Source organism: Caretta caretta, chromosome 3 (genome assembly GCF_965140235.1).
Source record: "Caretta caretta isolate rCarCar2 chromosome 3, rCarCar1.hap1, whole genome shotgun sequence".
NCBI lineage: Eukaryota > Metazoa > Chordata > Testudines > Cheloniidae > Caretta > Caretta caretta.
The window spans coordinates 159,946,347-159,968,497 of NC_134208.1; the positions used below are offsets into that span (position 1 = coordinate 159,946,347).

The window sequence follows — 22,151 nt, forward strand, 5'->3', positions numbered from 1 at the left end:
TTCCAGCAGATTAATATGCATCCTGGACTCCTGAAGGTCCAGGCATCTTTCGCAGTACAATTGCCCATATGAGCTCCCTAACCTAAAATGGAGTCATCTGTGAAGCCAGTCACCTTGCACGTAGCTGTGAGGAAAGGAATTCCCATCCAAACTTTCTCTGGCTTTATCCTTGAGTAAGAGAGGCCAGAACCTTGGTCAGAATTGCTACTTTGGCACCGATCTTGTCTTTTTTCTCGTAAGCAGATAGATTGAAGCCAGGTTTGTAGGCAATGGAGATGGAGCCTAGCAAATGGTGTAATATGGATGCATGAGGCCATGTGGCCAAACATGGAAAGGCAAGTCTTGACTGTAGTCCAAGGTCTGAGGATGACCTCTTTTATTAGATCACCCATGGCACAGAATGTCTTGGTGAGGAGATAGGCTCACTGTAGAGCCATCCATGTCAGAAGGCCAAAAAGCTTAAAAGCTAAGGGATTTTTCTGCATGACTCATTCTGGAGGCACAAGACTCAAGAGTGGTATAAATGGTATCTTTAGAGAAAAACTTATTTTCAAGCAGTTTAAGAGAGTAATGCAAACAGTGGAAAGTATTTTTTAAACTCTATACATATAAGTGGCTGAGTCATTTTAGTTTTGCCCGCTCTTGAGGAAACAAGTGTGTGAATACAAATTAATTAGATGGGTAATTATATGCTCACCATCAAAGAATCAAACTACTATGAAAGGAAAAAATATTTTAAATTAATTTTAAAATGTATTTACTCACTGTGAAAGAAGAGTCCATTTTTGCTCATTATATCAATAAAAGAACCAAGAATTCTGCAGAGATTCATTACAATTCCGATCTGCTGCACGGGAAATGGCTGCATTTTCTTGTGTTTTTCTAAAAAATGTAGTCCTTTTTTTATACTTTTTTCAAATAAACTTTCAAGACACTCCAAGCCACTTCGTGTAATTATTCTGGAAACTTTTAATAGCCATGTCTTTACACAAGGTTCCCATCCCAGATTAGTTGGGTCCTGTTAATTAAATCAAATTAGTTGTATAGTCTTTACAATAGATCTTGAGAAATGTGTTTGCGCTATAGACTATAAAGCTGGAGGCTTATTTTTGCACTGGCTTCAAAATGAGCAAGATGGGAGACACAAACAGTGAACCAGACCCCTAACTACTAATAATCACTGCATTCCCACTTACTCCCCCAACCACAGAGCAAATAGAAAGGACAGGTAACATGCAGAGACTTGGCTCCAACCACATTACTCACTGGCTACCGTAGCTAGACTGACACTGAGGGTGCAAACACGTGCTGCCCATACACAGCAGCAGCAGCAAAATTACTTCCTCACTACAGAGCAAAAAGGAAGCAGGGGAGGAATTTGTGATTCACAGCTGTATCCCTGAGTCATAGTGCCTCCTGGTGCTACTTCTGGGGTGGTGCAATTTATGCATTGCCCTTTACTCATGGCTGTGCCTAAAGTCACTATCTAGCTCTGTTTCAGAGTAGCTGCCGTGTTAGTCTGTATCTACAAAAAAAAAAAAGGAGTACTTGTGGCACCTTAGAGACTAACACATTTATTTGAGCATAAGCTGTGAGTGCAAAATTTGTACTTAAAATTGTGACCACAAAAATTGAGGCTATTACTTAAAATAATACTCTACAAATATACAAAAAGAAAAGGAGTACTTGTGGCATCTTTCTTTTTGCGAATACAGACTAACACGGCTGTTACTCTGATACAAATATACAGCCTTTGGCACATGTGTATTGTTCCCTCTAAAATCACTGACAGGATAATACAAATCTGGTGGTTTAACAATGTACTAAACATTAATTTGCTCAGTTTGTTATGTTGGCATTTTTTGCAGATGAAGTCAAATAATTCAATAAGGCAAAAAAATTCTTATCAGAAAATAATCTGTAATTTTTCTTACAGACTTACCACAAAAACCATTGCACATCGACTGACAGTAGCAGGACTGGCCTGAGAGAGACTGTCCGTTTCAAATATCATTCTGATTCCCAATGGTAAGTAGATTCTTTCACTATTTGCAAGACACAGAGTTCTGGTATCATCTAGCACAGTATTTAAGTTTTCTATCCAAACTGTGTCTACTGGTCCATCCAAGATTATCCACTGCCAATCAGTAATAGTTTTACCTACAAAAAAGCATTCATTTTATAGTCTCATTGTTACACATATAAAAAGAAGCTCTTCTGTTGCATTTTCTACCTGACAAGAGTGTTCAGAGGTCATAAACGTTTGTCTTACTATATGTGGTTGAAATGCAATACAGTTAATAGAACGGAAGGTGTCACTCCAATAATTATCTGAGTGTGCCTGAGAAACGATCTCAGCTTTGCCTCATACCATCTCTGTCCGTCAGTAAAAGAAGATTACTGGATCCAAAACTTGCAAACATTTAACATGTTAAATTAATGATTGTTTCTTTCTAATATTAGTATTATTTTTGTTATAGAGTAAACAGTGCTGTATAATGGATTTAGCAGAGTCCTTGAGCCAAAGAGCTTGCAGTCTAAAATTGGAGCAGGTTCAATATAGTGTAAGACAAGACAGAACAAACACAGTATGCTAGACTGTGTCTGACCTTGTTTACATGAACAAAGCTGAGGAAGAAGTCACAAAGACCCTACTGCACCACTATGACATTCCCCAGGGTTCAATCTGGACTGATGGATAGCTGTGTCCCCTCAATTCTCCAAGCTGAGGTGCCTGCCCACAAACTGCCTCCAGCATGTAAATCACTCCCAGCTATACTGAGTGCTATAGCCACCTACCCATGAATTACACTGCATGGCAACGCCAGCAAGATCCCAGTCCCATATTTCTCCCCCAGAAATGTGTGTCTTGTACTGGCCAGCACACTCCTGGACATTACAAGCTCATATAAAGTCCATCATTTAATTAATAGAAAATGATATGCACAAATCCTGTTATATCAAATGGAGTTCCCCAAACACTTCAATCCAAACACTCAGTGGTTTGGATAAAACAATAAAACAAGTTGATTAAGTACAGAAAGATAGATTTTAAGTGATTACAAATAATGAGGCATAAAGTCAGAATCGGTTAAAGGTATAACACAACTAACACCTAACTCAACAAGCTAAGTGAATTCAAAGCAAAAGTTTCTCTCACCATATGCTCTAGCAATCTTACTGGCTGGAGTCCTTTCAGCCAGGACCCCTCCCCCCAGTTCAATGTCCTTAAGGTATTGTTGATGGTGTGAGTAGAGATGAGGGGAGAGGTGATTTGAGGCCTCTTTTCCTCATTTTTATCCTTTTCCTCTTCTTTGAGAATCATCTCCCGCTGGAGATCAGGAGACAGAACGTCTCGAGAGGTGGGAACTGCCAGCTGTAAATTTCTCACTCAGACCCTTTTTTCTGCCAAAGAATTGCCACTTAACCAGGTGATAGTCCATTTGATTTTGTTGACACCTGGCTGAGGCGTCAGTTTGCTTTTTGTCTCTGAGGAACTGGTTTGTGCCCGCTTTTCTAACCTTGGAACATGTCTCAGCTATGTCATACAATAGAATTTTATAACTTTACATACAATGTTGTCACACATATTTTACCAGGGCAATAATGATCAGTACATTATGAGTTTTCACATAACACCACAAGGCATACTTTGTACACAATCCACAGTAGTTTTGTTAAAAGGGTGAACATAGGGATACAGATTGTAACAACTACTAATTGGGACAGCACACAGTCAAATTCCTTGTATTCAGTTAGCATGAGACTAGGACCTAGAGCAGCACTAGCCTCCCCAAAGAGAGAAGAAGAATAATTTTGGAAAGCTTAATTGTATAGGCATGTCTTTAGAAGGTTTTACAAGTAGAGGAATAGTGCTCAGCAAACTATGGCAGACTGATCCAGCCATAAGGAGTGGCATAAATACTAAATGCCCAAATGGCATCCATAGTTCTGAAAATTGTCATGAGTATTTATGCCATATTAGATTATTATTATTAGATTACTCCAGATATATATATTAAATATGTATACCATTCCTGTTTATCAGTCAGCTCTCTAGTAAACTCAAGAACTAATATGGCTCTTTGAAAGAACTTTCATGGAATGGGAGATTTAAATATTTATGTGAAAGAAAAGCTATACACATACAGGGCTTTAACTATGGAGGAACTGGGAAAACCATGTTCTCTTTTTAAGCATAACTTGTTTAATAGTTCTCTCCTGTACATGTGTGGGCCCTGAGGATTCTGTTTTCCTTCCTCTCTCATTCTATTCTTTCTTTCCTGAGAGAGAGAAAAAGAGAAATTTCTTACTTCATCATTTTCTTTCTGTTAGCTGCGTCTCTCCTAATTCATCGCTAATGGGTTAATGCCTCCCACCTATGGAATTTGGAGGCAGCCCAATGGATGCTCCTGCACTAAGCTCCACCTTACAGTTCAGAATGCTAGAAGAGTTCTTCCACAGCTGTGTATTATCAGTCCAGCAACTGATTAGTAACAGTAAGATAACAACTTGGTATAATGTATTATCCAACCTTAAGACAATTATATGTCTAAGTCTCCCTTTGGAGAAAAACTTCAATTTATACTCTGTTCATTTACCAGACTACCAACGTGGGCTGAATGAGGAGAAAAGTTGCTAATATAAAGAAAATTATCTAGTTAGAAATTTCTCATTCTGTTGCACCACTCCTCTCCTCATTCATCACTAATGGGAAATAGCAAACAGCGAATCACAGAAGTGGCAGAGTTGGAGGGATAAGCAGAGTTTTAATTATTAGGATGCCTCTTGCAGAGGAATGACAGCTTAAGCCTTATCTTCATTGCTTAAAAAGATACATATTTTACCTTTGGGTAACTAACACACATGAGGTATCCCACAGTAAAAACCACAGCGAAGGCAACTTTATATTTAACTCAAGGGGAATAGTGCTGACCTTGGCTAGTTGTGGTAAAATTAAGGTACCTTCTCTTCATTGTGTTTTACCTTGGGATAGCTCATGCACGTTAAGTTACCCTGAAGTAAAAAATACACCTATTTAGCACTGAAGACAAGGCTTTACTTTGCAAATCTTCCTCAGATGAGACTCATACACGTTTCTCCCCAATGCTCCTGGATGCCTGTGAATAGCTTCCCAGATGTCTACCATGAGAACTGGTACAGGATTTTAACATCTTGTTTGCAGCAACTTTGTGGCTCTAAGGATTTGGCATTTTTGATAGAATGAGATGAACTGATCACAACTGATATGTGTACTCCATATGCTTGAGATATATCTTTAGAATGCTAGAAATATCCACATGTGTCATAAGCTTCTAAAGAAGTGCTATGGGTTAGAACAAATTAATGGGAGAACTATTTCTCAGGAATTGTGTAAAGGGTAACTTGTTTTAAACAAAAGGATTTCTGGAGCTATCTGAATAACCCTTTCCTTACGGAAACAGTAACGCGATACTTGTATTGATAAGGGAGCTAATTTTAAAACCTGTCTTTCAGCGGTAATGACAACTAAAAAGACAGCCACAGGCTTGTATAATCTATCTTTCTGATCAATCTTGGCATCTGATGTTTTGCAAATGGGAGTTAGATGTTCCAACCTATTGTGCACCACTAGGTTTCTGTGGTGTTTGTTTTTAGAACTCCAATCAACCATTCTGGAGAAACACTAATGTAGCTGAGATCTCCAGAATTTTGTGACTACAAAATTTGTATTACAGTAACATTTAGAGGTCAGGGCCCCACTGACTGAGGAACTGTACAAAGACAGAGGCAATCTCTGCCCAAAAACGCTTTCTGCTTCCTTTCTCATCAGAAAATGTAAATTTTACTAGAGCAATGAATGACATTTTCAGGTTGACTTCAGTCTGGATACCAAAATGTATCAGAGGCTAATGGAGAATCCATGCTGAACTACCCTTCTATTCTGATGACCGGGTTGTTTACTGTAGTTGTTCCTGGTCCAGGTGAAGAAATCTCTACTTCAAGAGGTCTGGTCATTTTTGCATGTGCAAAGTGAGTTCACTGGCTATCCAGCAAGTCCAAAGTGCCTTCTGGGCCAAATGAAATACTTCAACTCTCCCTTTTCCTCTTTTCAGTACCCTTTATGTGAACTGTCTTGAAAGATAATAGATTCTTCTTTGCCCAGGACATTACTACATTGCTCCAGAGAAGCTTCAGTCTCTGGTTTCCCCTTAGTTTGACAAGGTATATAAAACACTTACACCTCAATCAAAAGAAAACCTCTAATAGGAAGTCAGAGAAGTTTTCCCTGTAAGCACCATAGTTGCTCACTAAGTGATTTATTACACCTTCTTCTGAAGCTGCTGGTACCATGGAACTGGCCAGGGTCAAAGACATGATACTGGACTCTACAGACCATCACTCCAATCACACATGGTCCTGTTTATGGAAGGTTTTATTTACTTGTTCTGATGTACCATTAAACAGCTGTCTAAGTGAACTCAGATATACACTTTGAGATTTTGGAAATTTGTCTTCCAAGTATGCTTCTGTGAGGCTTGCATTCATAGTGAGTATTCAAGGGTCTAGAGTGAAAAGTGGGTTGGCTTTCACCATGTTGTTCATACTTATCTGCCCACAAAGGAACATTCCAGTGTGATCTGAGAATGATACCTAACTTTTCATTGCATCGGGTGCATGATTCCATGTCTTCAGAAGGAATTTCCACAGGCGATCCAAACCACTGGAGGTAACTGGCTAGAGATGATCACCTCCAGGAAAAGACAGATACAATGAAGTTTTGGACCTTTGCAATTCATTACCAAGTAGGTAAAATTATGACCAGGCCCCTGTTTTGACCCCTGGATGAGCAATTATCTGCGCTGAGTTCAAAAGGTCTTTTTGATTTTGAACAACTGATGGGTACGAATCCTTTCCAGCAACTGTCCAGTCATGAATGAGTCTTTTTCTCTGGACAGAGCACTGATTGGCATATTCTCTAATTGCATAACTTGCAACTTCTGCTTTGCTGTTACTATTACCAGTCATTTCTTAAGACACAGTGTGGAGGACTGTTCAGAAGAGTTTTGTACAGGAATTGTGAGCTGTCATACACAAACTCTCTTTTTGTCTTTGTCATGCTAGGATTTTGTTGGTTTGGAGGAAAATTTATTTGGGTTACCTTGGAAGCTTCTGCTCCAGATTTTTCCCTCTTCTAGAGTAACAGTTCTTTCTTGGATACATGGTGTTGGAGTGACCAGTGGATTATTATGCTGGCTTTAATAGTGAGGGATCAGGTCTCTCTCTCTGCATATCAGCTACTCATTTGTTAGCACAGCTATCACTCTGAAACCTGTCATTTGTTAATGTTTCCTCAAAAAGCTCCTGATCTCTAAGTTTGGATGCATTAGATATCTGTTTAGGATGACCAATTATTATTCCTGGGTGTAACATGGGTTCCTCATAGTCCCAAGTTACAAGTAATTGCTCTTATCACAAATTACATCAAGGGTTTGACCACAACAGAACCCAAGATGTCACACACTAAGCAAGGATCATATCCCTAGATGATTAATCACTTGCTTGCTACCAAGGTGGCTTTTCTTACTAAGTATGAAAAACCTTTGGTCTAAATGGAGATGCTGACACTCTGAAATTGCTGTACAGTGTGTTCTCACTCTTACGTTCTGTGGGGTCTTTTGAATGAGACTCTGTGGGGTCTTCTGTGGGGTCTTCTGTAGGTCTGACTGTATTTCATCGGTGGAGCTACTGTTACAGCAAACTTAAGCTCCCAAAAATGAAGGTTAGCTCTCTGTAAATACAGTTCTTAGAGATGTCCTCTGCACATTCACACTCATGGGATGTGCTGACCTGGTGCAGCTCAAACAGTGGAAATCTGCTAGCGGTGCCCCTTGGAGCCTTGATGTTCCCTACAGCGTTCATGAATGTTCTGAGGGCGAGGCTATAAAAGGAGCTTGGCACTCTGGTCATCTCAATTCCTTCCACTGTTTCCCATAAATCCCAAAATCATTAGAATTCCTGAGAAGAAGGGAAGGTGGGTGGGGAGTATGAATATGCAGAACCCATCTCAAAGAACTCTGGTTACAGGTAAGTAACCTTAATTTCTTCGAGTGGCCTCTGCGTATTCCACTCTTAGGATATTTTAGCAAACTGTAATCCTGTAAGCAAAATGAAATCCAAAATGTAATCCTGTATCCAGATGGTGGGATCTGGAATCCTAATCAATAACAAATAAAGTACTGCTTGACCAAAAGGTGGCATCTGACCTTTATACCAATTCTAGAGAATAATATTTTGTAAAGGAGTGCATAGGTTAAAGCACCACACCCCTTTCAGAGCCTTGTCCTCAGAATGTTTGCAAAGACTGAGAGAATGGGTTGGATGGGAGAGGTGAGTGAGCACTGCAATAGGCACTGCCAGCGAAGTTCCACAATCTGAGCTGCATCCAGTTGGCAGATTCCATAAATAGGAATATGCTGAGGCCACTTGACAAAGAATTTATTAATTTTTGTTACATAATAATTTAGGTTTAATGTTTGGTTTTAATTAGAAGTCCTCATTTGCATCTTATGATGTCCTCAAAGGAGGCATCTACTGGAAACTGTATATCTAATAATGCTTGAAAAAAAGAAGATATTTTATTTACATAAATAAATCCCCTCCAAGTCACTGGCCTCATACCCTGGAAAAGTCTTGCAGATTTTTTGGTTAGTTTGTGTGTGTGTGTGTGGTTTTTGACAGAGTGTTTAGAGGGGCAGGATAACATGATATTCACTCTGACCTCGGGGCTGGATAACAGAGGAGGGGTACTTGTACAAATACTTTGATTATGGAATTGGCTGGCTGCTCTCCAGACATCTAGGGTCTGGAATATAGCTTCCTGACTAGTCTGATGTGGTTTTGGGGGGAAAAAAAACCTTGGCAGTGAATAGTTTGATTTCCATAACTGCTGTTCTTCGACATGTGTTGCTCACGTCCATTCCATATTAGGTGTGTGTGCTCGCCACATGCACTGGTGCCAGAATGGACATGAGTAAGCACTCGAAGAAGAATACAAAATACTGATCATACAGTAGAAAAAACCTCAGATGGGGCCATAGCAATATTTGCTCTGTAGTAAATTGGAGGACTACCATTAAAGCCCCCTATTCTCTAAACCTTCAGGCAGAAGAGATGGCCACCAGGAAGGTGGTCTTCATTGATAAATCTAATAAAGAACATGTAGCAAGTAGCTCAAAAGGATGTTTCATGAGGCAATTCAGAACTAGGTTGATGTCCCAGCTTGGAGTAGGGTCTCTTATTTGTGGAGAGAGATTCAAAAGACCGCACAGGAATCTTGCCGTGGGTGGGTGACCAAAGATTTAAAAAAACCCTATGGCTGAGTAAACAGCTGTTATTGCAGCTAAGTGGATCTTGATGGAATTAACAGAAAATACCAATGTTTTCAGCTGCAACAGATAATCTAATACCACAGGAACAGAAGAGCAAGTCAGGAAGATCTGATTATTATTACAACAAAGATGATATTCCTTCAATTTTTGGAGGTCAGTATTTCTTGTAGATTTTCTCCTACTATTTAATAAAATGTGTTGTACTTCTGATGAGCAGGATGTCTGTAAGTCTGGAGAATCATTGAGGAACTATGCTTGGAGCATTTATCAGTGTTGATAAATGCAAAGTAGTGCACACTTGAAAACATAATCCCAACTATACATATAAAATGATGGAGTCTAAATTAGCTGTTACCATTCAAGAAATATATCTTGGAGTCATTGTGGATAGCTCTCTGAAAACATACACTCAATGTGCAGTGGCAGTCAAAAAAGCGAACAGAACATTGGGAATCATTAAGAAAGGGATAGATAAGAAAGAAAATATCATATTGCCTCTATATAAATCCAAGGTACGCCCACATCTTGAATACTGCATGCAGATATGGTCGCCCCATCTCAAAAAAGATATTGTGATAGACCCAGGCCAGTTGGATACAGCAGAGTAGTAGAAGGCACATATACTGACCACTGGATAAACAGTTTTCTGTTCCCTGAGTGACGAGAGCAGGGGCTGCACTAGAGCAATCAGGAACCTGCTAGAACCAGTTAAGACAGGCATGCTAATTAAGACACCAGGAGCCAATTAAGAACATACTAGAATCAATTATGGCAGGCAGACTAATCAGGACACCTGGTTTAAAAAGGACCTCCCATCAGTTAGTGAAAGGCATGCAAGGAGCAGGGAGTGAGAAGGCTTGCTGCTGGAGAACTGAGGAATACAAGCGTGATCAAGCTTCAGGAGGAAGATCCTGCTGTGAGGCCTTGGGGAAGTAGCCCAGGGAGTTGTAGCTGTCATGCAGCTGTTACAGGAGACACTGTAGACAGCTGCAATCCACAGGGTCCTGAGCTGGAATCCGGAGTAGAGGGTAGGTCTGGGTTCCCCGCATCTTCCCCAACTTCCTATTTGATATAAGAGGAGCTGACCTGGACTGTGGGTCCCACCAGAGGGGAAGGTCTCTGGCCTGTCCCCCAACCTAGCAGATGGGCCAGCAGAGACTGTGGGGATTGTTCTCCTGCTTTTCTCCATGCTGGCCAGTGATGAGGTTAGCTGAGTGAACAGCAGGTTTGAGCCACCAGCAAAAGGGGCCAAACAGAGGGCTGCCGTGAATCTCTGAGGCGAGCAAATCCGCCAATAAGCACAGGATCCACCAAGGCAGAGGAGGAACTTTGTCACAATATACCGGAATTGGAAAAGGTACAGAAAAGGGCAACAAAATATTTAGGTGTATAGAACAGCTTCCATATGAAGAGAGATTAATAAGACTGGAACTTTTTAGCTTCGAAAAGAGACTACTAAGGGGGGATATGCTAGAGGTCTATAAAATCATGCCTGGTGTGGAGAAAGTAAATAAGGAAGTGTTATTTACTCTTTGTCATAACACAAAAACTAGGGGATCACCAAATGAAATTTATAGGCCGCAGGTTTAAAACAAACAAAAGCAAGTATTTCTTCATACAATGTACAGTCAATATGTGGAACTCTTTGCCAGAAGGCCAAGACTATAACAGGGTTCAAAACAGAACTAGAAAAATTCATGGAGGATAGGTCTATCCATGGCTATTAGGCAGGATGGAAGGGGTGGTGTCCCTAGCCTCTGTTTTCCAGAAGCTGGGAATGGGCGACAGGGGATGGATCACTTGATGAGTATCTGTTCTGTTCATTTCTTCTGAAGCACCTGCCATTGGCCACTGTCGGAAGACAGGATACTAGGCTAGATGAACCTTCAGTCTGACCCAGTATGGCCATTCTTATGAGCCTCAGAATCTGCAAGTTGGATGAAGTGTTTGATTGGCATCCTGAGTAAGAAGACAAGCACTGATCAGAAGCCATCATAGAGGGAGAGACATGAGGTTTATTAGATAGAGATACTAGACCTGTCTTGGTCACACTGATACAATCAATATGACCCTGGCTTGATCTTGTTTGATCTTGTTGAGAACCTTCAACAACAATGGTGTTGGTGGATATGGTGTTGGTGTTCTTATAAAAGAAAAGCATCTCCAAGGCATTGGGGATGGATACCTCCTCTGGAACAATACTTGAGGCACTTTGTTTTGGCTGCTATGGCAAACAGATCAACCTCTGGGAATCCCTAAGCTAAGAATGCTGTATTGAGGACTCATGAGTCTAGTTTCCATTTGTAATTTTGGAAGAAATGTCTGCTGAGGTAGTCTGCCATGATGTTCTGAACACTGGGAGGTAAGAAGCTGAGATCACTGTGACTGGCTATGCACTAATTCAAGAATTTTATCACTTTGGCACAGAGTGATATGGAACAGGCTCCTCCATGATGCATTATATAATAAATGCATGCCACACTGTCATTATTTGTATTGACTTGTATCTGATTAGAGGTAGAAAGTGTACATAAGCATTTCTGACCACTCTCCATTCCAGGAGATTGAAGTGGAGAAGCTGCTCTTTCAGTGACCATTTCCCATACACCTTGTGAGGTCCCAGATGTGCCCCCCAACCCAAAATGAAGTATTTCATGTTATCACTATGGGATAGGGGGGATTCTAAAAGAATGGAACACCTGTGCAGGTTTAGGTCAGCTCCTTCCATCAGCTGAGTGACTGCAGAACTCATCTGAGAACAGACATTAACCTGCCTACACTGTGCTTGTTTGGTTTGTAAACTGTTCAAAGCCACCCTGGAGATGTAATCTGGCATGTTCCACTACAAAGATGCAAGATAACATGTGACGCAGCAGTTGAAGGCAATCTATTACTGTTACTTAAGGACTGTCCTGAATCCTTGAGGTGACACTCGGTACAGAGAGATATCTTCTAGAAGGCAGGTACACTCTGCCTGTCATTGCATCCACAGACTCTCCTATGAAGTCTATACTCTGTACTGGGGTCAAAACAGACTTCTCGAGGTTGAGTTGAAGGTCCAGGCTGTGGAAGAGAGAACACATTGCCTTTAAGCTACCAACACTTCCTGATAAGATGTACCCTAATCAACCAATTGTTCATATACAGAAAAACGACTGTACCCAGATGACATTGGTGGGCAGCAACTGCCAACGGAATCTCTAAGAATATCCTTAGGACAGAAGATAGATTGAAAGCAAACATCCGGTATTGGTAGTGTTGCTTGTTGTATAGAAAACAAAGAAACACCTTGCATGAAAGGCAAATAGAGACATGAAAATATGTATCTTGTAGGTGGGGAGTCATGAACCAATCTAATGAGGGAATTATCGTTGCAAGGGTCAACATCCTGAATTTCTGCACATATTTGTTTAGAGATTTGTGGTTTAAAATTGTGCTCCACCCTTCATTCCTTTTGGGGATCAGGAAGTACTTTGAATAGAATCCTGTGATGCACAGGAACTGGTTTTATTGTCCCTAAACATAAAAGTTTGCTAAAGTCTGCCTTCTTGAAATCCACTGTCTTTATTTTGCTGTTCTCCCTCCTACCATTCCTTAGAATCATGAACTCTATAATTTCATGATCGCTTTCACCCAAGCTGCCTTACGCTTTCAAATTTTCAACCAGTTCTTCCCTGTTTGTCAAAATCAAATCTAGAACAGCCTCTCCCCTCATAGCTTTCTGAAATAAAAAATTGTCTCCAATATATTCCAAGAACTTGTTGGATAATCTGTGCCCTGCTGTGTTGTTTTCCTAACAGATATCTGAGTAGTTGAAGTCCATCACCACCAAGTCCTGTGCTTTGGATGATTTTGTTAGTAGTTTAAAAAAAGCCTCATTCACCTCTTCTTCCTGGCTTGTCTTGGGAAGCATGACAACTGTAGACAAGATGCACTTCTCATGAGATTATGCTGCAATATTTGCTGCATCCAAGGAGGCCTGGAGCAATGTCTTTTGCCAGGAGCTGACCCTCTTGTATAATGGCTTTAAATTGATCATGATGTTCCTTTAGCAGATTATCAGTAGAGGAATTAAATTTGTTGTAATTCAGATAGTCATATTTGGTCATGAGTGCCTGATGATTGGCTATTCTGAACTCAAGCGACTGAAGAGTAAGATTTGCCACCAAAAAGATCTAGCTTCTTGTGGTCCTTACTGTGTGGGCTGGACATTGATTTATATTAAGTTATGCGGTAGCTGGGTTTTGCCAGATAATTTTAATAGGTTACTTGAGAGCTTCGCTGACCAGAATGGCAATACTCATGGATGTTGAAATATATAAATTATCTTGGAGTTTATGGTAGGATTCCTGAAACTCCTCTAATGGAATCTGAAGCATGTCAGCAATTCTAGATCCTGGCCCTGCCTGAAGTCATCCACCATAGGAGGTGGTAGAGGCATTACATCTTCATTGGGTGATGATGAGGAAATATTAGAAAGAGATGTCATCTCCTTGTATGCCCCTGATTCTTGCTCTTCAAAGATCTCCTCCTCTGGCACAGGTGGTGGTAGAGATGGTTGAGGGGAATAGGCCCTTCTCTGCTTTCTCTGGTGGTGCAAAGACTTTAATGCAAACTCTTGACAACAGAATGTCCATGGGTCCCCAAAAGGCCATTGAAATAATCATTGAGGGGGCCCATATGGCATACGTGGAAGCATCGATCTGTGTTTTTGCCACAAGGGTGTTGTTTGAGGTCTACCTTCCTGCAATATGTCAGTGTAGGAAGGGGAGCAGTGTGTTCTAAAGTAAATAGGGGAATTCTGTTTCAGTATCTGAGAGTCGAGGAGTCCTCTTCAACATACTCCAAGGAGTAGGATAACTGTTCAGCTTGTAAAGCAGATGACGGTGAGTATGTTACACTAGATGATAGAGAGGTCAGTGATTGAATAAGTCTTTGCATGGATAAACCCTCAATACCCATTAATAGGGGAGACTACAGTGCCAAAGATACTATAAGGTCCTAAGAATATCTCAATCTTTGTGGTACGGATGGCATCAAAGACAGTTCTGAGCGAGAAGCTGCGGAGGATGGCTTTGGTTCCAATGTAGCTGGTACTGAGCACTTGGCATGAGAGAGTCTCAACTCTGATTCCATTGGTACCATAGGTAATCGACCAGTCTTCTGTGTTGCCGATACCAACAGCTGTTCAGGAATGAGTTTAGAATTCTTCTCAGAAGAGTGTCTGCAGCTCTGGGTACAGGTACTCCAGCTTGGTACCAATTCTGTCTTTGATAAATGACTCTTTGAAACTGTCTTCACTGCCGTTGCAGTACCAGAATCACTTGCAGCCTGCATGGAATTCTCCTTGCGACCTGCGGTCTCCATAGCCCTTTTATGCAGACTGAAACATCCTTGGAGATTTACTCATTACCTCTTTCTGCCTAGAGGCAGATATCAAAGCTGTCTTTTGAGGATTTCAGTCCCATAGACACAAACAGTACTGCTATGTCCTATGTCTCTAGCAACCTCCCGTGGCACAGATTTTGAGGTGGACAGGGCACTAGCTGTACTAGGATATCTATGTACAGTGGGGCCCTCCATCCCTGGACTCAAAGCCAGTGTTAAGGCTTGCTCCATTGGGATCTACTCATGAAGGAAGTGTAGATCTTGCACTTACTGGGAATGTACACATCTCCCAAACAGCAGAGGCACTGCGAATGCCTGTCACTGCTCAGGATAGCCTTGCGGCATGAGAGGCACCTTCTAAATCCCTGGGACCCTGGCATTCCCGAGCAAAATAACAAAAGCTGACCTTTCAGGGGGAAAAGATTTTAAAATCTATATATCTATATTTATCTAAAAATTGCTTTTTAGCTTTTTAAAGGAAAAGAAAAAAGAGGAAACAACTTTTCCCACAACACTATGAAATAACTAACTGTATACTAACTAACTGCTAAATTGAATACTAACAAGAACATGCACACAGAATACCCCATCTTGGGCAAAAGGCAGCTGAGAGAACTATGGGCAGTTCACCCACGCATCCCCATATAGTCTCAATATAGGGTAGAAGGATGTGTGGTGTGTATGACTGAGGTGAACAGACACTGCTATCAAAAATCTCCAATCAAAGGTACAGGCGAACATGAAATGGAGCACCCACAGGGACACTACTTGAGAAAGAATCTTGTCTCCTTAGCTGAAGTGTGGGGCTTTGCCCTGGAACCTCCAGCAACAAAACTGGACTGCTTTTGAATTTCAGAGGTAGGAGCATTATTACCCCATTAGTGATGAATGAGGGCAGAAGCTGTGAAACAGAAAGAGATGCTTGGCACATTTTATTCATTGTACAGCACCATGCATATCTTCAGTGCTATCTGAATAAAGATGATAATAAAAAGAAACCTTAGTGAAGACTTCTATGAATTTCTCAGCAAACTTGACTTATATTCTATGTTAAAACCACCTGGTTATTTGGCACTCCAGTGCAGCAGAGTGGAAATTCTTCCACAGCTCCATTTGAATTGAAAAGGGAGGCTTTTATGGAATTAAATATGAAACAATCATAATCAGTACAGTAACTCATGTAATACTTATTTTGCCATTAAATTCCATCTATTTTACACTGTCCCCATACTTTCACTTTTTGATATGCCATGGATTTTTTTGCACTGATGATGCATAATTACATCATAAATTCTGTTTCTGCTCAAATGATTAGCTGTGAAATAATTAGTTTTGGACATTTACATTTAGCATCAATGGTGCATTGAGATGAATGCAGGCAATTCATACCTCTCAGGGTTGTTGTTTCTGGCTCTATACACACTCAAGACTTGTCTTCACTGTACTGTTAGCTCAAGGTATAACTCGAGTTTTACTCCTAACCTGCCTTTGGTCCACACACAAAAAAATCTCTAGCTTCAGCTAGGTGTCTCTTTTAGCTTGAACTAACTGGAACATCAGGGGGTATAGGCTGAAACTCAAGTGCTGCTGAAGCTCAATCTAGTAATGAAGTGGAGATGCAGCAACTTGAGTAACAAGAACTCATCAACTGTTCATCCAGTCACTCTGTACCACTAATCAAATCACTCTGTGTAACAGTTTTGTTGTTTCAAATGTGGTCACTCTCACTTGATTAAAGCTCCAGTGGAGTAATCTGAGTGTACTAAGTCAAGCTAACAGTTACAGTGAAGACAAGCATTCAGGCAGACATCACTGTTTTAGTTTATAATTCAGCTCAAGATTTTATGGTAATCTACTCATCAATGATGGGTAGCAACTTTTGTGGCTGCAGATTACATGGAGCCTGGACTTTAGTTAACTAAGGATAAATTTTAAGACAATGTGTGAATTTGATACAAAAATATAGCACTGACAGATAAATGCCATGAGGCATAGTGAGAAAGTTTATGTTAAAAGCAATGACAAACCACTGACATGATACTGTAACTTTATTCACTGTGGATGAGTTTCTTCTATCCTTACTCATGTTGAATAGTACCGTTACCCCTTTTGAACCACGTGGTTAGCCAAAATTTGTTCTTGTGGGTTGTTTGCATTAGAGGAAGAAATTGGTGATGGAGTCAGGTATTTCTTTAATGGAATCCTGTTTTATTTACAAAGAACGTACACAAAGTCCTGTTTACTTGAACACTTTAGGTTTCAAACAGGAGACAGTTTCTATGCTCGCAGTTGCAAACCCCTTTCTAGCCAGTATGTATTGAGCCCAAAAGCTCACTCTCTCCACTTTTTCTCAGGATCACACTACCAGGGCTTCTCTGCTCCTTCTCTACTTATGTGGTGTTTCTGTTCCTTATCTCACACATACAGCACAAAACAGCAGTCAAACCAACCCCACCCTTGTGTTCAGGTTTAGGCCATCATGAAACCCCTCCACCTACAGTTCAGATTCCTGAGTGGCCTTACATGTGGTTTATCTGTGTTTTAGGTGGTGGCTCCTATTATTTCAGCTCTCTCTAAACAAAGGGACATTTAATTGTTCCTTCATTTATCCTCAGTGGAAAATAGCTGTTATGCTCATCAGCTCCACTGAGGTTTTACCCAACCCCCAAAATAACAATACCTTAAAGAAGGAATAATCCTACTGAAGTCAATGAGGTCTATTTGTGGAGCAAGATACTACTCACTGTAAGGCTACCATAGTCTGGCTTCTAAGTAGTCCCAGTTGTTTAACTGGGGATATTTAAGAAAATTCTGCTTAAGTGAGTAAAAGTTGCATGTCTCTTTTTCCTTTCCTTGGTGAATTCTGAGGTAAAGACAAAATTTTTAATTGCAGAATTTATATTCTACTATAAGCTTAATTCTACTTCAATTATGAGGCCTTTAGCCTTTACGAGGCAGCAGAAAGAGCAATGGACTTCAGAGAAAGGAGTTTTCTTTGTTAAATGTTTGCCATTTGTTCCACGTTTATACAGTCATAGCACTTACTGTGAGAGTACGAAGATTCTGTTACTTCTTTGTTTTTTGCAGTCACAGCAGCATCAGTTAGATCCATTACGTTCAACTAAAACAAATGGCAATATTTACAGTGTAAGTTACTGGGTAATATAAAAGCTAGATTCTCTTGCCTAGTGGTGAAGATTTGTCATGGACTTTTTAAAAATAAAAAAATCACAGCGCATTCACAATAAATTTAGTAAAAGTCATGGGATTGGGGAAAAATAGTGTATAAAGTCATGGTATGAAAATTCAATGGTACCTCTTTAAATATAATATACAGAAATCCCTCCTCTGCCTCCTATATGCCCCACTGCAGTGGCACCAACCACCTGCAGCAGCACCCTCTGCCCCAGCACAGTAACACTAATCCAGGCTTGGTGAGGAGGAGAGGTTCCGGGAGGCTGCTGGAGAGTGAGTCTGCCCTGCCCTCCCGTCCTGTAGGGCTGCGCCAAGTTCCCCTCTTTGGGAATCACAGCACTGCTCCAGTTTGGCCTAATCACCCTCCATAATCACGGAGAAAGGGCTGAGCCAAATTTTAGTGGGAGGTGCTGTGACCCCAGAGCCAGGCCCAGCTCTATGGGACAAAAGCTACCACTGCAGGATGAGCTCGCTCTCCAACCTCTGTTTCCCTCTCCAGGGCCTCCGCTCTGCACTGGCTGGCAACCCACCTAGAACCTTACCCCACAAACCACTAGTGGGTCACAACCCACTATTTGGAAAACATTTCTTTATTAAAATCACAAAAAAGTCATGGACAAACAGAAAAATCATATATCCATGATGTTTTTACCACTGCGACAAACCTGCAACCTTACTCATACCAGTTATACAACTGAGGGATATTTAAAAGAAATACAAGTCTTTCCCTTCCATCCTATTATTAAGAAGCTTGTCTGACTGAATTATGGTGATTATCTGACTCAAATGTGTGTAAAATTCAGGGTATCCAAACATTACTAACAAAACAAAGATGAAGGTCAAACATTCTGGATGTTTTGTTTTCTTTAAACAGTCACACAAATAATCGCACAAGTCACTCCCTGCTTGATACTGCCTGTGAACTAGTAGGAGAGGTTACTCACCTTGTGCAGTAACTGGAGTTCTGTGAGATGTGTGTTGCTATGGGTGCTCCACTTCAGGTGTGCTTGCATCCATGCACCTTTGATCAGAGATTTTTTTATAGCAATTCCCAATCAGCCCACGCTTGCACCCCACATATCCTTGTGCTCTGCACTGAAGCTATATTGGGCTGCATGGCCAAACAGTTCTCAGCTCCTTCTCCACCACAAAGACCCACTAGGGAGACTCCAAAGCAGAGAGGAAGGAGAGCGGGTAGTGGAGCACCCACAGGGACACACATCTCAAAGAAATCCAGTTATTGCACAAGGTGAGTAAACTCTCCTTCTTCAAGCAGTGTTCTTGTGGGAGGTCCACTTCAAGTGACTCCTGAACAGTACCCCCTTTATGTAGGTGGAAGATTCAGAGCAGAGTCCAATACAGAAGAGAACTGCATTGCCTAGAGCATCTGCTTTTGCTGAAGGTAACAAAGGATAATTATTAGAAAAAGTATGAAAAGATGACGAAGTTGCCGCTCTACAGATGCCTGCAATTGGTACATCCTTAAGTAAGGCTATAGATATAGATAGTGCTCTTGTGGACCGTGTTATCACTCTCAAAGAGGGCTGAATGTGACTTCTGTCATAATCTTAATACAGCCAAAAATCCATTTGGATAACTGCTGTTTAAAAATGACTGAATCTTGTTTCTGTCCTCAATGGATACATGTAGTCTAGGAGATCTTCTAAATGGTTTGGTCCTATCTAGGTAGAAGGATAATGCTCTCCTGATATCTATGCAGGGGTAGTCAGAAGGTAGACCGCAGGCCAAATGCAGACCACCAGATGCTTTTGAACAGACCCTGAAATCTTTTTCCTTACTTATTATCATTATTATTTTATTACTTTCTCTGGAGTCTGGATCATGATTATATCTTCACCAAGAAATTTGCACCTTGACAAAAAATAATTGACTACCCCGATCTGGTATGGAATATGGGTTCTTCAGTAGTCAAGTGAGGTTCTGGGGGGAAAAAAACTGGCAGTTGAACAGTTTGATTAATATGAAATTCTAAGGACACCTTGGGTAAAAATCTTGGCTGTGCCCGTAGTGACACTTTCTCTTTGGTAAATACCATAAATGAAGGGTCTGCCATTAAGACCCCCAATCCTTCCCCCCCTTAGGGCAGAAGTGATTGCTACCATGAAGATTGTCTAAATTGATAAATCTAATAAAGAACACATTGCTAGTGGCTCAAAATGATGTTTCATAAGGCAATTAAGTAGTAGCTTCAAGTTCCAGCTTGGAGTAAGATCTCTGATTTGTGGGGAGATATTCAATCAACCTCTTAGGAATCTTGTTCAAGCTGGATATTCAAAGAATGAAAAAACCCCTACAGGTGTGTGAAAAGCTATTGCTGTTGCTTAAGGAACCCTAATGGAATTCATAGAAAGACCCAGTATTTTCAGTTCCAATAGGTAACCCAATACCCTGGGAAGAGGAGAGTGAGTTTGCGAAATCTGACGACCGTTACATCAAAGATAATATCCTTTCCATTTCTCAGGCTAAGCATTTATTGTTGATTCTTTTCTACTATTTAATAAAACATGTTGTACCTCTGATAAATGGGATATCTCTATTCCCGAGAACTAATTAATCATGTTTTGGAGCCTGAGAATCTGCAGGTTGGGGTGAAGTGTTCAACAATCATCCTGGGTCAGTACATGAGAACTGATTGAAACCTCCATGAAGGACAAGAGGCAAGTAGGATCAAATAGGGATACCAGACTTGTCTTGGCCACATTGGTCCAATCAATATAGACAGAATGTGGCTTGATCTTATTGATAACCTTTAACAGTAACGATGTTGGTGTATAAGCATAAAGTCGTCCTTTAGTCCATGAGATGAGGAACATGACTCCTATGAATTGTGGATTGAGCCCCCCTCTGGAGCAATACTTGATCCATTTTGTGTTGGCTACCGCAGCAAACAGATCAACCTCCAGGAACCCTCAGGCTTAAGAATATCTTGCAGAGGACACTGGAGTTCAGTTCCCATTTGTAATTTAGAAAGAAATGTATGCTGAGGTCATCTGCCATGAATAGTCTGAATAGTGTGAAGGTAAAAATCTGAGATGACTATTTGGTTGGCTATGCACCAATTTCTGAGTTTTATCGCTTCAGCACAGAGAGATGGGGAATGTGCACCTCCCTGACATTTTATATAATACAGCCACATTATCTGTCATTATCTTTAATGACTTTGACTTGAATAGAGACAGAAAAGCATAGCCATGCATTTTTGACAGCTCTCAATTGCAGAAGAATGATGTGGAGAAGCTGCATTTTCCCTGTACCTTGTGATGTCCCAGATGTACCCTCCCAACCCAAAAGTGAAGTATCTGATGTCATCACCATGGTAGGGGGAATCTGCAAGAACACAACATCTGCACAGGTTTTGGTTGGGCCCTTTCACCAGTTGAGTGATTATAGTACCCATTGGGGAACAGCCAGTAACTTGCCTAGACTGTGTTTGCTTGGCTTGTAAACAGTTTGAAGCCACCTCTGCACACCTCAGAGATGTAATGTGGCATGCTGCCCTACACAAATGCAAGATGATGTGTCCCAGCAGTTGAAGACAATCTCTTATTGTTACTTGAGGACTGCTCTTTGATACAAGTCTTTGATACGAGATTCACTGGTATGAAAAATCTGCTGGACAGTAGGTAAGCTCTGTCTGTCACTGCATCAAGGGAAGTGCCTATGAAATCCTGATGCTGGAGTGAAGTACAAACAGACTTTTTAATGTTCATTTGAAGGCCTAGACTGTGAAACAGGGAAAATGTGATCTTTAATTCCTGATAGAATCTGCCAACCAATCATCTACGTATGGAAAACAATTATACCCAGACAACACGAGTGAGCGGCAACTATTGACAGAATCTTTGAAAATATTGACTCTGAAGATAGGCCGAAAGGGAGCACCCTGTATTGGTAGTGTTCCTTGTTTACTAGGAAACGAAAAAACCTCTTTTGTGAAGTAAAATCGTGACATGAAAATATGTCTGGTTTGCGACTCCTGAACTACAAATCTCCTATTTCTAATGAAGGAATTATTGCTGGAAGAGTCACTATTCTGATTTTTTTGTTGCTTTACATATTTCTTTAGAGACCTGAGGTCTAAAATTGGCCTCCATCCTCCATTCTTTTGGGGATCAGGAAATACTTTGAATAGAATCTCCTTCCCACAAGAACTGGTTCTATTGCTCCTAAACTTAG

General features: G+C 40.8%; 1 protein-coding gene across 1 annotated transcript in view; it reads right to left on the reverse strand.

Annotated features, from left to right (window-relative positions):
• Positions 1-22,151, reverse strand: part of DNAH14 (dynein axonemal heavy chain 14) — a 485,531-nt gene that overhangs the window by 217,641 nt on the left and 245,739 nt on the right. The window contains exons 40-42 of the mRNA XM_048843312.2: positions 17,805-17,880; positions 1,943-2,160; positions 766-1,018 (exon numbers count right to left, since the gene is read on the reverse strand). Of these exons, the coding sequence (XP_048699269.2) occupies positions 766-1,018; positions 1,943-2,160; positions 17,805-17,880 (547 nt within the window). The remainder of the gene's footprint in view (positions 1-765; positions 1,019-1,942; positions 2,161-17,804; positions 17,881-22,151) is intronic.